This window comes from Juglans microcarpa x Juglans regia, chromosome 7S, assembly GCF_004785595.1.
Source record: "Juglans microcarpa x Juglans regia isolate MS1-56 chromosome 7S, Jm3101_v1.0, whole genome shotgun sequence".
In the NCBI taxonomy this organism is placed as follows: domain Eukaryota; kingdom Viridiplantae; phylum Streptophyta; class Magnoliopsida; order Fagales; family Juglandaceae; genus Juglans; species Juglans microcarpa x Juglans regia.
Window position 1 is genome coordinate 5048524 of NC_054607.1, and position 14131 is coordinate 5062654.

Below are 14131 nucleotides of genomic sequence, written 5' to 3' on the forward strand. Positions count from 1 at the left end.
ATTATTGGGGCCGGGGGTAGGTAGCATGTGAGAGAGCTAACTCCAGAAGACTCTAACGACGCCGTCAGACATAACGGCATTTTCAGCCGCCGAGCTGAAGCTAAGCTACCCATTCCTTTATAAAGCTCAAGCCATCCTGCCGAGTGCAGAATTTGAGAATATCTAAATCTGACTTTTCCCTATTATTATTTTTTTTTTTTGAATGATGCAACCTTTTTATTTTTAAATATTATCTATTCAAAATATTACGAATGCGGAATTTAGAGTCATTAGACGTGTTAATTACTGCACCACGTTCGAGAAAGTTGACTTTTATTTTATTTTTATGTTGTCCTGGTCAGGTACTTTGAGAATAAAAACTCTATACACCGCCTTACTATTTTATTTTTATCTCTTTAAATAAAACGTAACACATTTATTACTATTTAATAATTATTTATTAAATATTTTTTTATTATCTAATAATAATAAATATGTCACATCTTAATTAATAAAATAAAAATAAAATAAAAATATAGTGGATATTATTATTCTTTTGAAAATAGGTACTACAGTATCTGATGATAAAACAAATTTGAGAAATAATATTTGTAGTCGTAAAATATATAAATACTGCGTAATTTTTTTGAAATAAGTAAGTAAATATGAAATCTATTTAATTTTCTAATAGTAGATCATACTCTTTTTTAAAAGGATTGTGTGACATTTATATACTCTACGATTACATTTAGTATTACTAAAAAATTTATTTAATATTATTTATATAAATAATAATGTTTGATATAATTTTAAGGTATGTAAGACATTATTTAGTTACGGAAATGAGATAAAAAATATATGTCATTAATAATAAAATAGTTTGTAACTAGTAGTAAAATTATTTGAATTAATATGCTTTATGAGATTTTAGAACATGAGAGAAAAAAATTGAATAAATATATTAAAAAATATTTTTAGAGAAAGATTTTTTTAATAGTTTTGTTTTGATATTTGAAAAAGTTGATTTTTTTTTTGAAGTTTGAAAATGCTATAATGATTAAATGAAAAATTTGAAATTGAAAAATATTTGTATTTGAATAGCATTTAGATATTAAGATGAAATGAGATAATTTGTGAAATCAAATAAAATCTAAATCTCGTGTACTACTTTTTAAAAAAAAGTATGATCTACTATTAAAATAATAATTTTTTATATAAATTTTATATATACTTATTTTTTCCAAAAAGAATACACAAAACTTAAGAAAAATAGTCAAAGCATCCCATGAGTTAGCTAGTTGGAGTGCCGTGATCTTGCGAGGAAAAAAAAAAAAAAATTGTTCGATCTTTAGAGGTGGAAAAGAATTTTGTTTGAATTTAAACAACGAGAGATAAATATATAAATTGAATTTTATAATATATATATATAAATTTACACAAATAACAATTAATATAATACAACTCAATTTATTCATCTATTTCTCTTTAAAAGAATCTAGATCAATCTCGACGAAGACTTTTGCCCCTCCACCTGCTCCTCATATTAGGAGGATATATATATATATATATATATATATATATATATATATATATTACGGATCGAGTGGAGTGCGTACCTTCCTCAATGATTTTCTGGTTTCTTTAATTCTTTCATTTTATTCTACTCTTTAATTTAGAAATTAGAGTAGAAATCTTGAAATACTTGAGACGGGAAAAATAATAATAAAAATAAAAATCCTACAGGAAGCTTAGGTGGCAGTGTGCCCCTCGTGGCCAAGTTGCAGAAAAAGGTAACATTAATGAGTCATTATATATAGACTAATGTTATTAATAAGTTTTAAATAAATAAATTTAAAATAAATCTTTTATAAAATTATGGATTCAAAAGTTCTTACAAGATTTATCTATTTAGAGTTTTGTATAAATCATTTTTCTTATATATGTGAACAAGTAATAACAAGACTGCATCAAACGCAACAATCCCTAGATAAGGACGATTCTATCGTTGTTACGTATAACATACAAGCTAATGATAAAATCAGAAGTGATACGACTTTTAAAAAAATTGATAAAAATAAATTTAAAAATTGACAGAGATATGATAGATTTAGTACTTTACAATTAAAATGATTTTATAATTTAATATACAATATATTAAACAACATCAATATTTAAATACTACGTATATATCTATCATTATCAAGGCGTAGTTTTCACTTCTCAAACTGAAAAACCAATAAACAAGTAAAATTTATGCAAGGAACGTTATCTATACGATAAGTGGCATTTAATTAGTGGCTAGCTAGTGCTCGCACGTAGATCTAGCAAGCAAGTTGACCAGTACATGTTTGACTGTTTATTTTGGAAATTAGTACTGATCTTAGAAAGGAAACTTGCACCTGAAGAAAGAAGAAACAACAAAAGATACAGCTTTGTGGGTATTTGAACTTGGATATATTATACGATCAGAACTTAGAATAGAGAATATTTGATTGATCCATCACTTGAGGTTCAAAAATCTGAAGAATTTCCTATTAATATTAGGGTTTTCTTCTTAATAAAGTGACATTTCCATATGACATTACGTGTATATATATATATATATATATATATATATAAAAGTAATGTTAAGTGCAAGTCAAATAGATAAATCTCATCATGCAAATTATTTATAAAAAAAGTAGAGCTTACTAATATAATAAGTTTTTTTTATATATTTTTTTAAATGAGATCTATTTTTTTACCAAAATTTATATAAAATTTATTTATTTGAGATTTATACAAATAATCTATTTATATTTGTTCATGCAATTGTTTGAGTACGTACAGACACGACTATACGAATTGTCAACATCAATCGGTGTGAATTTTTCTTCGACGTCGAGAGTTTGCCATACACACGAACTTTGGTTGGTTTGGCTGAGCAGATCAACGAACGATTGGTTCGACTGTCGTGGAAAGACGAGGATGTATTTTCAGTAATTAATAAAGTAATGAGATGAGTTAAGATAAAAATTATATAAAATATTATTAGAATATTATTTTTTAATATTATTATTATTTTTAAACTTGAAAAAATTGAATTGTTTATTATATTTTATATAAGAACTTGAAAAGGTTGGAATGATGTGATTAAATGAAATGTAATGAAATGAGATGAGATGAGATGAAACACTTAAACTGTATTTGATTGTAAGACTCAATTGAGTTCAGTCTAATTTTAATCTTAGGTATTCTCACTACCCAAACCAAGCATACCTAATTTTCAAATTATTAAACTTATCTCAACTCAAAATGTGAGATCCCTATTTTTAAGGGTTTTAAGTTATTTAAATTATAATATTGGGTTAATTTATTATTTTAATTAAATAGGTATGTTGGGATTTTAATTTCTTTATTTATTATTTTATATTTGTTAGTAATTTTTGTAATTTTTATTGTATTATTATTTGGGCTGTGTGTGTATGTGTATTTTTTCTGTGGGCTGTGGGTGTGTGTGTGTGTTGGTGACCCAAGTTCCAGCCCAGCCCAGCAAGGGCCCAGGGCCCAGGGGCCCTGGCTTTGTGTGAAACGCGGCCTAGCCGTGCGGCCCGTGAGACCCAGCTCTTACTTTTCGAAACGACGCCGTTTTGATCTGGGGGCTAGGGTTCCATCATTTCTCCCTTGCGCCGCTCGACTTCCTCCTCCTTCTTCTTCTTCCTTCTTCTTCCTGCAGCTTACACTCCACGTAGCTGCTGCTGACGCCACTTCGGGACTTCAATCCGCAAGCCAGCCGCGAGCCGCCACCTCCACCTTGCGACTTTCACTCTGTGTCTTTCAGTAGTGACTCCGAAACCTTACTGTCGAGCTGCCGATCCCCACGCCACCACCTCACTCTTCCATAGCATCTCGGTGGCGTTAGGCATGGACTCCGAATGAGCTGTCGTCACCGCCGCTCCACACGTCCGCCCGATTTCATCTCAGTCCTCCACTGCTTGATGCCATTTTCATTTTTCTCTACCTGTGCGACACATAGCTCTTCAAAACCGCCATTGCTAGTCTATATATAGTCCACGGATTTCCTCAGATTATTTTAGAAAATCCTCATCCTCTTTCAAGCCATTTCACCTCTTTCTAAATTGTGAATTGATTTGTGAGTTTTGTTTGAACCCGAATGTTGTTTGGATTGAATCCAAGAGCTGCAAATCGGGTGATTCATGAGTTTGGGTAATTGAATCCGAGAATTTCACATCTGAAATTGTGAGTTTGGGTGATTCGGGTGATTCATGAGTTTGTGTGTTTTAATCCGAGAGCTTTGAATTTCTGTTGTACTTGGTTTTGTTTAATTGAGAGAAAAAAAAATTATCTGTTGGGTTGTTGTTGCTGTGTAATAAAAATCTAATTTTTGGGCACTGTTCCGTTGAGCTGCCGCCTTGAGCATCGTCTTTGAGTGATCTTTCAGAAATACCCTTCATCGTGTGTATGTAATTTTCTATCGAAAATTCCAGTGATTTAAATTGACTTTATAACTGTTGTTCATTGTAAATTATTGAACTGTTGGTTTTGTTGGAAATTGGGCTTTGAGCCGTTGAAGTGTTGGGCTTGTTTTAATTAGAGTTGTTGGATTTGGGCCTTGGGCCGGATTAATGAACGGGATTATGCGTGTATTGTGAAACTGTATAATTGTAAATGGAGGTTTATTTTTTTGTATATGAAATATTTAATATTTATTCCAATAACTGTTGCAATGCATATTTATCGTTTATAATAAATTATACTGTGATGTCATGTGGTCTATTGAAATTGAGACTATTGTTATTAATGGCGTGGGTGCGTGTGTATCACGACCCCAAGCCGAGATGAGCCATTATCTCGTTGGAGCTCCTCTGATCACTCGGGAGAGTAACAGACTGACGTGACGTCCTCTGAGTTGTCGCAGGGCGATGACGGGAACGGACGAGACTGTAACGCTCTCGTACTGATTCCGTGACCTTTGGCTGGTGAGGTTAGAGGATGCTTGGCCATGTACGCGCTGGGCGCGAAACTGGACATCGCTCGTTACGAAGTCTCATGCACGAACGTTACTCGTGATGTGACGAATAGAGCCAGGGTGTGCGGACGGTCCATAAGGGAGACCGTGGTGCATGTGTAAATTCATAATAAATATGATTGGAACAAAAATGAAATTTTTGGTGTAAGTATAAAAATGATATTTTTGGAGAAAATGAATGTAAGTTGTTATTTTGTCCGCATGTGAACACGTGTTTGTATAAATATGTTTTAAATCTCTTGGATGTTGTTTTGGTTAATTACTTGTTGAGATGTCATAATCTCATAGTGGTGTTTACCCTACGGTTCCGTTTTATGGTGCCGTAGAGTTTGACGTAGAGCCCGAGTATAAACCTGAATGACTGACTCCGCCAGAAGCTTAAGTCGCTGTTATGTTGTTCAGCGTTTTGAGACTTGTTTCCCTTATGTTATTTGCTTTCTTTAAATTATCTGACGGAAGACTGTAAAATATTTGTAAAGTTATTTTATTACTTTTTGAACAATTCTGATACTTAATAAAGAAAGATCCTTTTATTTTCTCCGCTGCAAATATTACTGTACATTTAATATATATTGTACACACTTTGAGCACTGGTCGTTGGGGTGCGTGATCCGTGTAGTCATCATCCCGGTGTCACGAACTCCACAAAAATAACATGTGTGGGTTGAGGAGGCCACATAAAACCTCTTTACACGAAGAATCTACAATATAAAAAGTATTAAACTTATCTTAATATCTAATTATATTTTAAATTTAATTTAGATAAATTTTACATAACTCTTTTCATTATTCAACTCATTAAGTATGTATCCTGTGGCTGGAAGGGACGAACGAGTTTGTTTATTTGAATAGAACGCTCAAGACTTTTACATCAAATACTATCTGCATAACATAATTTAATTTTTAAGATTTAATTTTTAAAATTTAATTTTTATATTAAATAATACTCGTAGATCTTTTGTGATGGAAAGACGAATTCAAATAAAATTATTGACCTCAATATGATATGTATGGAGAAGCAGGTCGATTTGACATTTTCTCAGCTCACCAACCTACACTCACCTACTACGCAAAGTGCCTTCTGCGTTTGTAGTTATACCAGTTTCGAGCCGACGTTACATCTGACTCACGCCGTTAACTCCAATCATCCTTAGTACACTCCCCTTCTCGCACATGCTCACCAGAAATTTAAACCCTGTTCCATAGAAGAGCTGCTCGCCTCGCCTGCTTATAAATCACACCCTTCAACCACCTACACTTCAGCCTCAGCACCATCTCCACCCCAACACTCCTGCTATCTGCCCTCTAACTTCCCTTCTTTCTTCATCACGAAAATGGATCTCTTCCTCTTGGAGAAGACCCTGTTAGCCCTGTTTCTAGCCGCGGTTGTGGCTATAACCATTTCTAAACTCCGTGGAAAGCGTTTTAAGCTGCCTCCGGGTCCCATACCGGTGCCGGTTTTCGGAAACTGGCTCCAAGTCGGCGATGACTTGAACCATAGGAACCTTACCGACATGGCCAAGAAATTCGGGGACATATTCTTGCTCCGGATGGGCCAGCGTAACCTCGTGGTGGTGTCGTCACCGGACCTGGCCAAAGAGGTCCTGCACACCCAGGGGGTGGAGTTCGGGTCCAGGACCCGGAACGTGGTGTTCGACATATTCACCGGGAAGGGCCAGGACATGGTGTTCACGGTTTACGGCGAGCATTGGAGGAAGATGAGGCGGATCATGACCGTCCCTTTCTTCACCAACAAGGTGGTCCAGCAGCACAGGTTCGGGTGGGAAGACGAGGCGGCGAGCGTGGTGGAGGAGCTGAAGAAGACTCCAGAAGCTTCGACGACTGGGATCGTCATAAGGAGGCGGTTGCAGCTGATGATGTACAACAACATGTACAGGATCATGTTCCACAGACGGTTTGAGAGCGTGGACGACCCCTTGTTCGTGAAACTCAGAGCTTTGAACGGAGAGAGGAGTAGATTGGCCCAGAGCTTTGAATACAACTATGGCGACTTCATTCCCATTTTGAGACCTTTCTTGAGAGGCTACCTCAAGATCTGCAAGGAAGTCAAGGAGAGGAGGTTGCAGCTTTTCAAGGATTATTTCATCGAGGAGAGGAAGTAAGTTCACTCATTAATTACTCTAATATTCATTTTCTTTTCATTTTTTTTTCCTTTTACGTCTGGTTAGTCTTATTTTTTCCAGGAAAATATATGGATTTCAATAAAAGAAAAATCGATTAATTTTCATAAATTACGAAGCTTTTTAATAAACTAATGAGTTAACGATTACTTGTCTAAAAAGAATTAACATAGCTTGTATCAACGAAGTTTAGTTCGATCGTTGGTTGGTTATCATGAGTAAATAAACAAGCTTTGTTCATGATTTACGGCCGGAAGCTAAAAGAGAGTGGTCTCCACGTTAAAAGATAGAACTTGTGTATTTAAAACTTATAATTAGCATTAATCATCAGTTATATATACTTGTCGTATTATCAAGTGACGTGGATTTCTTTGTAATCACCGAAGTCAATATCTGTACCACATATGATGTTCTCATTCGTGCCTATGTCGATACTATATATGTTAAGTGATCAATAAAATAAAAAATACGTCAACCTGTAGTCAAGATATTTATTTGGCTAGTTTAATAAGATTCTGAAGAATTCTTCTCATTACGACTAGCCATAGATAAAAATGATTAAATCTACGGCATGATGCGTTGATGTTTTCGATGTACCAAGTGGATTTGTAAATAGATATTTTTAAAATATAAGGATTAATATAAAGAAATTAATATGGTAATTGAACTGTGTGGCAGGAAACTGTCGAGCACAAAGGCAACGGACAACGAAGGATTGAAATGTGCAATGGACCATATTCTGGATGCTGAGAAGAAAGGGGAAATCAATGAAGACAACGTGCTTTACATTGTTGAGAACATTAACGTTGCTGGTAAGTTCTGTTCTTTTATCTGTCATTTTAACCCATATTAGAATGCCTAATTACCAATTTACCATCTCTTTCTCTATATAATTGCATGTTCTCGCAAGTCTCATATATGCTATTAATGCTGAAGCCAGCTGGAAAAATAAATTAACTTAAAAAATTTGGATTCAAGAAAGTATGAGCTCCTACTTTTGGTATTCACAGTTTTAAAATCTGCAAGTCTCGTATATTTTATTTTAAAAAGTAGTTAAATCTGAGATATAGATAAAAAAAAATTTTAATGACAAATCTGTTTTTTTTTAAAAGAAATATGCGATACTTATGAAACTTAAGACCGTCATATTTTCGTCTGCTTCCAATTTTCTCAGTATTAGAAAATGAAAAAAAAATTCACATTTTATTCTCCTTGATTACTGCTTATTTGTATTATGATTATTAAATTATTAAAATCATTCATATAATAATCAATCATAAAGAGTGACAATTTGATACTTAATTAACTATTCAAAGTAAATGGAAATACGAATTGTTAAAATAATAATAATAATAATTTGAGATATAAAGTGATGATCTTTTGAATTAAAAAGACTTGCTTTAACAGTTGAACTTTCGACTATATTTATATTATCTTAAAAAAGTGAGAGCCTCAAGTTTTTTCCTTAAAGAATTATCTATTCTGTACGATCTTTTCCAAACTGAACATGACGAGGGCTGAATTAATTGAATTGTCGTTGTCCCTTGAATCTAAAGATTTTTTTACGTTTTAGATAATTAAATACTTTAAAATGTCCTATGATAAAAAAAGAAATATATCCTATGTCAAAGTTCTGGCCGACTTTATGGACACCTCAGCCCACCAAATCACGCCTGCCACTGCTTACTATTCTCTTGTGTTTGATAATTTTCACTCCTCTCTCTTAACTCTTCAATTATAAAATAAGTTTAGGTCCAAAAATACATTATGTATCGAGGATTAGGTCCTCAATCTGTGGACTAAAGTGAATTAGGAGGTACTTTAGTAGTCAGTAGTCAGTTATCAACAAGTCTTGGGAGTAGGTATGGATTGGGACGGCCCAAGTAATTGGTTGAACCCCACCAATCATCACTCACCAGCTTGAGGTTGGTGGCACCTCATGACACCTTACCATGGAGGTTAGGTAATTTGGGTGAACAAATCTTGAGCTTGAATCCTTGATCATGAATTTCACACCCTAATTTTGAGAAAAAAAGTTATTCTAGAGGATGCTGGAGAATATTTAAGCATTAAGATAGGCGAGTGAAAATAATAAATTATATATTGATCAAATGGGAGTGTATGTTATAAGACTTCTATTGATTGACGTAGTTTATCTTGGAGATTTTTCTCTTAGATATTTTCCCTTTTTCCTACATTTTAAGTTTTGAACACTTTCATTTCCTCAGATTTTCATTTTGCATGGATTACTTGTATCAGATACACAATTTTATTAACAATGAAAAAATCTTTATTGTCGTGGAACAGCTATTGAAACAACACTATGGTCTATTGAGTGGGGGCTTGCAGAACTTGTGAACCATCCTAGAGTCCAAAAGAAGCTCCAGCAAGAGCTTGATAAGGTGCTTGGACCTGGTGTGCAAGTCACGGAGCCTGACATCCAGAATCTCCCTTACCTTCAGGCTGTGGTCAAAGAGGTTCTCAGGCTCAGGATGGCAATCCCTCTTCTTGTACCTCACATGAACCTCAATGAGGCAAAACTCGGTGGTTATGATATCCCTGCAGAAAGCAAAATCTTGGTGAATGCATGGTGGCTCGCCAACAACCCAGCCCACTGGAAAAAACCAGAAGAGTTTCGCCCAGAGAGGTTCTTGGAAGAGGAGTCCCAGGTTGAGGCCAATGGAAATGACTTCCGGTTCCTTCCCTTTGGTGTTGGAAGGAGGAGTTGCCCAGGAATTATTCTTGCATTGCCAATTCTTGGAATCACTTTGGGGCGTATGGTACAGAATTTTGAGCTCTTACCTCCTCCAGGACAGTCCAAGCTTGATACCACAGAGAAGGGTGGGCAGTTCAGTTTGCACATTTTGAAACACTCCACCGTAGTTGCAAAGCCAAGATCATCTTAACTCTAGGCCTCTCTCCTTGTGTTTTCTTGGTTTAATTTTCAATGTGATCAGATTGTTAAAGATGGCCAAGGTTCTGAATGTCGGGATTGAACTGAAAAATGTCTGAATACGCTGTGTGGTGGGGCATGGAAATGTGTAAATCTGTGAACTTTTGAAGTTGTTTTTAAGCATATATCTGCAAAATAAGTTGGTATTGTCAGATAACTGAAATGTGTCCTTAACAAAAAAACTTACATTCCCAAAAGAGGATGGGCAAGGAAATTTTATCTTGGGTGACGTAAAGAGAGCTCTAATTTGTTAGAATCTAGAAATGAATCACATTTTCCACCAATTTATTTATTCTTAAATCATCAATTTCTTATACAAGAATTATATCTTACAAACTAAACTTTTGATATAATATTAAAGAGAAATACCAGATTTACAAAAAAATATCAATTTATAAATTTACTTTTATAAAATCTCTTATATCCTCGAATACAATATCCTCAAATACAATCTCCTGATTTGATAATCCTGTTTATAGATGAAAAAGCTCTTATTAATGCTTTCCTGCAGTGAATGTTTTAGGGCTCGTTTGGTTTCTTGACTGCACTCAGCTCAACTGAGTTCAGTTCAGATTTAGATATTTTCTAATATCTAAATATCAAACTCTCAAATCATTAAACTCATCTCAATTTAAAATTTCTTTACACGTGAGACTCGCAACCTTCTTTAACTCAATATCTCTTTATACGTAGAACCCATAACTTTTTTCAACTTCTCATAAACACATCTAAAATTATCTTAACATCCAAATATATCTAAATTCATCTTAAATGAATCTTACATAACTCATTCTACCATCTCAATTCATTATTATTTATAAAAAATTCAACTAAATTAAACTCAACTCAACGTCGAACAGCACGTTTACAAATTTCAGATGCGCACGATCTCAAGTCCGTCATATCCTGTCTGGACTCTGCACCATCCAGTTGCTGGTATTGTCTTGAGGACAACCATCCATGTTGCTTTTTCTTTATAGGTATAAGGAAGTGGACCAGTTTTATCCTTCATTAAATGCCTCATCCAAGCAACTTAGAGGTGTGACTCATAACTCCCAACTTGGCAACTTGCAGGAATTGCCAACTGATTTTTTTGGCCAATAATTTCCATCAACCCACCCAAAAGACAGACAAAAAGGACTAAAAGATGAGTTTATGATATCTGTCAAACACCATTTAATTACATCACAAGAAGAGTAGTTGGTAAAAGCTGCTTTAAGAACAGAAAGCTAGCTTTCTAATTTGATTTTGAAGCAATACCAATAAAATAAAAGAAAATACTTCTTTTAAGATAAAAATTACTTTGAAAATAGTGTGCCACCAAAGGGATGTCACCCATCAACTGGCAATACAATTCTCATCATTAAAATTATTTCATAATAAGTGTAAAGTCTCGGTGATTAAAATTTGGGTACTTATATTCCAGAAAATATGACATTTCTGTCGGTTCAAATGTATTAATTTTCAGAAAAGAATATTTGTTTAGTGACATACGTACGTGTGCATCACCACCTCATCCACTCATGTTGTTACAGCTCGACTTAAAAAAATTATGAATTACGACTCGTATATATTAAACTTTAGACATAGTGCTGAATTATGACGTAATATTAGATATAATTTAAGGTGTGTAAATCTATATACTCAATTTGAAAAGTATGAAATATTCTATTAAAATATTAATCTTTTTATATAAGTCTCATATTTAACTACTTTTTAAAAAAAAATTCATGTGCCTTGCACATTTAAGATTGTAAATATAATTTCTCTAGAGTTTTGTAAAAATTATCCATTGTAATAGATGTATAAAAATCCTTGCAAATAAAGCAAATAAACTGCTAGAAGCTACATCACCATCCTACCATTATTCTGTCCTGTCGACGCGACAATGTTTAATAACTCTTAGATCAATCATATAAAAAAAAAAAAAAACTCATTAGTTCTTAAATGACACCATGTCATCAATATAGAGTAATGGTAGAAAATTGAAGAAATTAAGCCAAATTCTACCAACCCTTTGAAACAAATTAATGTTTAGAAGGAAATACTCTTAGAAGTTAAAAATTGCTTGAAGGGAAGCGAAGGGAAGCGAAGTTTTCTTCTGCTTCAGTAAAAATAATAAAGGTTGGATACAGTACCAAGACAACTTTCTTTCTCAGGAAATAATGCAGCTACTATTCTAGGAGTTTGGGGGTATCATGTCCCATGAGTAAAATGCCATTTGACAAGTGTCCCTAGAAGGTAGTCTGTCTACCTCAATATCGAGTTGAATCCTGATGCTATTCTTTTCTAGCTGTATGATATGAAAACGGATCTTGAGTTTCAATAATACCATGAATTGCAGGAAGTAAATGGAACAACCTTTCAAAGAAAATTAAATTCTGCAGAATCCTAGATTCAGTTCAGTTATTATGTCAACTCTCCAAATAGTATAACCTCCTTTAATTTAAGAACCAATAAAACAACATTAATGACAGAATACACTTGAATTCAGGATTACATACCCTTGTGGCTTTTATGTGTTGCGTTCTATTATCCTAGACACTAAATTTGAGCAGAAAGTAAAGAATCATTATTCATCTAAGACACTAAATTTGGGTAGGCAATAGTTGCTACTCCCATTAGAAGAGAATAAGCACTACAAAACGTTTTGTATCTCAATCACTTCTTTTTTGACGAAAAATCTTTGAAGCAAACCAAACAAGCTTTCTTGCTAGCTTCCTAGTTCACTTCATTTTCTGTACAACAGCCTATTGCAAGATCATTGGTGGCAGATGAATCTCACGTTGGTGGATATCAACTCCGTATATGCTCCACCGTGTGCTTTAAATGACTAAATCTTTCCTGCAAGTTTGGACATACGAGGTAGTATTAAGAGAAGTTGCATTTTCATAGAAGCAGTAATCTGCAAAGAACCATAAGTTGACAGTATAAGTAGTATACCACTCACATTCTTAATCCATGAAATTAAATGCTTCTAACTAACATAATTCTCTCCCATGTATGAGAATTAATTAGATTTGCAATATTTCAACATGAACCTATGCTTCAGTAGCAGTAAAAATTCTCAAAACTATGGGTTTTTATCCAAATATTGAGCCATACCCCCTTTTAGGAAGAGGTCACAACCCGATCATTTTCTTGATATAGCCCTCACTTGTAGCGGAGGACTACCATACGAGAAAACATCTTGTTTTCCTTTGATCTTTTTTATATTAAAAAAAAATACAAATCTGTCTCCAAACAGTGCTAGCTAAGATGTTACATGCCTATCTCTTCAGCTAAACCAAACCATGGAACAACTTCCACATTACTCTAGAAGGGGTGAAAGACGAAAAAAAAAAATGCAATGTTATACCAAGAAGTAAATGCCAATGGGAGAAGCACAAACTGCAAATCTCAGATTCTATAAATAGAATTGGATTGACTGGCAAAAATCAATTTTATTACGTGGGCTTAGAAAATCAAACTGATGTTTAAACAAAATAGCTGTCTCCACCCAATAACAGTCTCCACTTGTTCCCTTACATAAGAAAATAAGAGTATTGCTAGTACAAATCCCAAATAGACAAGTCCGCGCATGCCTTTTGTAAAAATGTGTGTCCTACTATAAAAGAAAAGTTTCTTTTACACTTTTTCATGGTAGGGTTCACTTTTTATCAAGGGACTACGCGGAACTTGTCTATTTGAGCTTGTACAAATAATTTCTCTTTAGATAAATATAAAAAAATGGACAAAATTGCCATTTAAAAGAAACTGAATATGTACCACAAGTTACTAGAAGAAAATTTTTTTAATCAATTTCTCAACTCAGAAACATGGTGTGTTATACCACTAATCAAGGTCACAAGTTACCAGGAGTGAGCCAACAGAAGCCCTGCACCTTTCCACCCAAGTTGTTGCTCCCACTTCCAACTCTGCAGGAAAGAAATGAGAACATGTGACAAAATGGAATGTATCACATGCTATTAGCAACCAAACAAGACCAAAATTGATAAAGAATAGAGCAATTACGTTCCCATTCTCAGT

General features: G+C 34.0%; 1 protein-coding gene across 1 annotated transcript; it reads left to right on the forward strand.

Annotated features, from left to right (window-relative positions):
- Positions 1–6186: 6186 nt before the first annotated feature.
- Positions 6187–10259, forward strand: LOC121240408 (trans-cinnamate 4-monooxygenase). The gene is made up of 3 exons (XM_041137860.1): positions 6187–7127; positions 7828–7961; positions 9457–10259. The coding sequence occupies exons 1-3, from the start codon at positions 6343–6345 to the stop codon at positions 10053–10055; spliced, it is 1518 nt and encodes a 505-aa protein (XP_040993794.1). The 5' UTR covers positions 6187–6342; the 3' UTR covers positions 10056–10259.
- Positions 10260–14131: the final 3872 nt, after the last annotated feature.

Bases quoted from the DNA above. Each gene is read 5' to 3' on its own strand.
- LOC121240408 (XM_041137860.1), top strand. From the start codon at position 6,343: ATGGATCTCTTCCTCTTGGAGAAGACCCTGTTAGCCCTGTTTCTAGCC. The intron at 7,128-7,827 runs GTAAGTTCACTC...ACTGTGTGGCAG, and splicing joins TATTTCATCGAGGAGAGGAA to GAAACTGTCGAGCACAAAGG. The intron at 7,962-9,456 runs GTAAGTTCTGTT...GTCGTGGAACAG, and splicing joins TGAGAACATTAACGTTGCTG to CTATTGAAACAACACTATGG.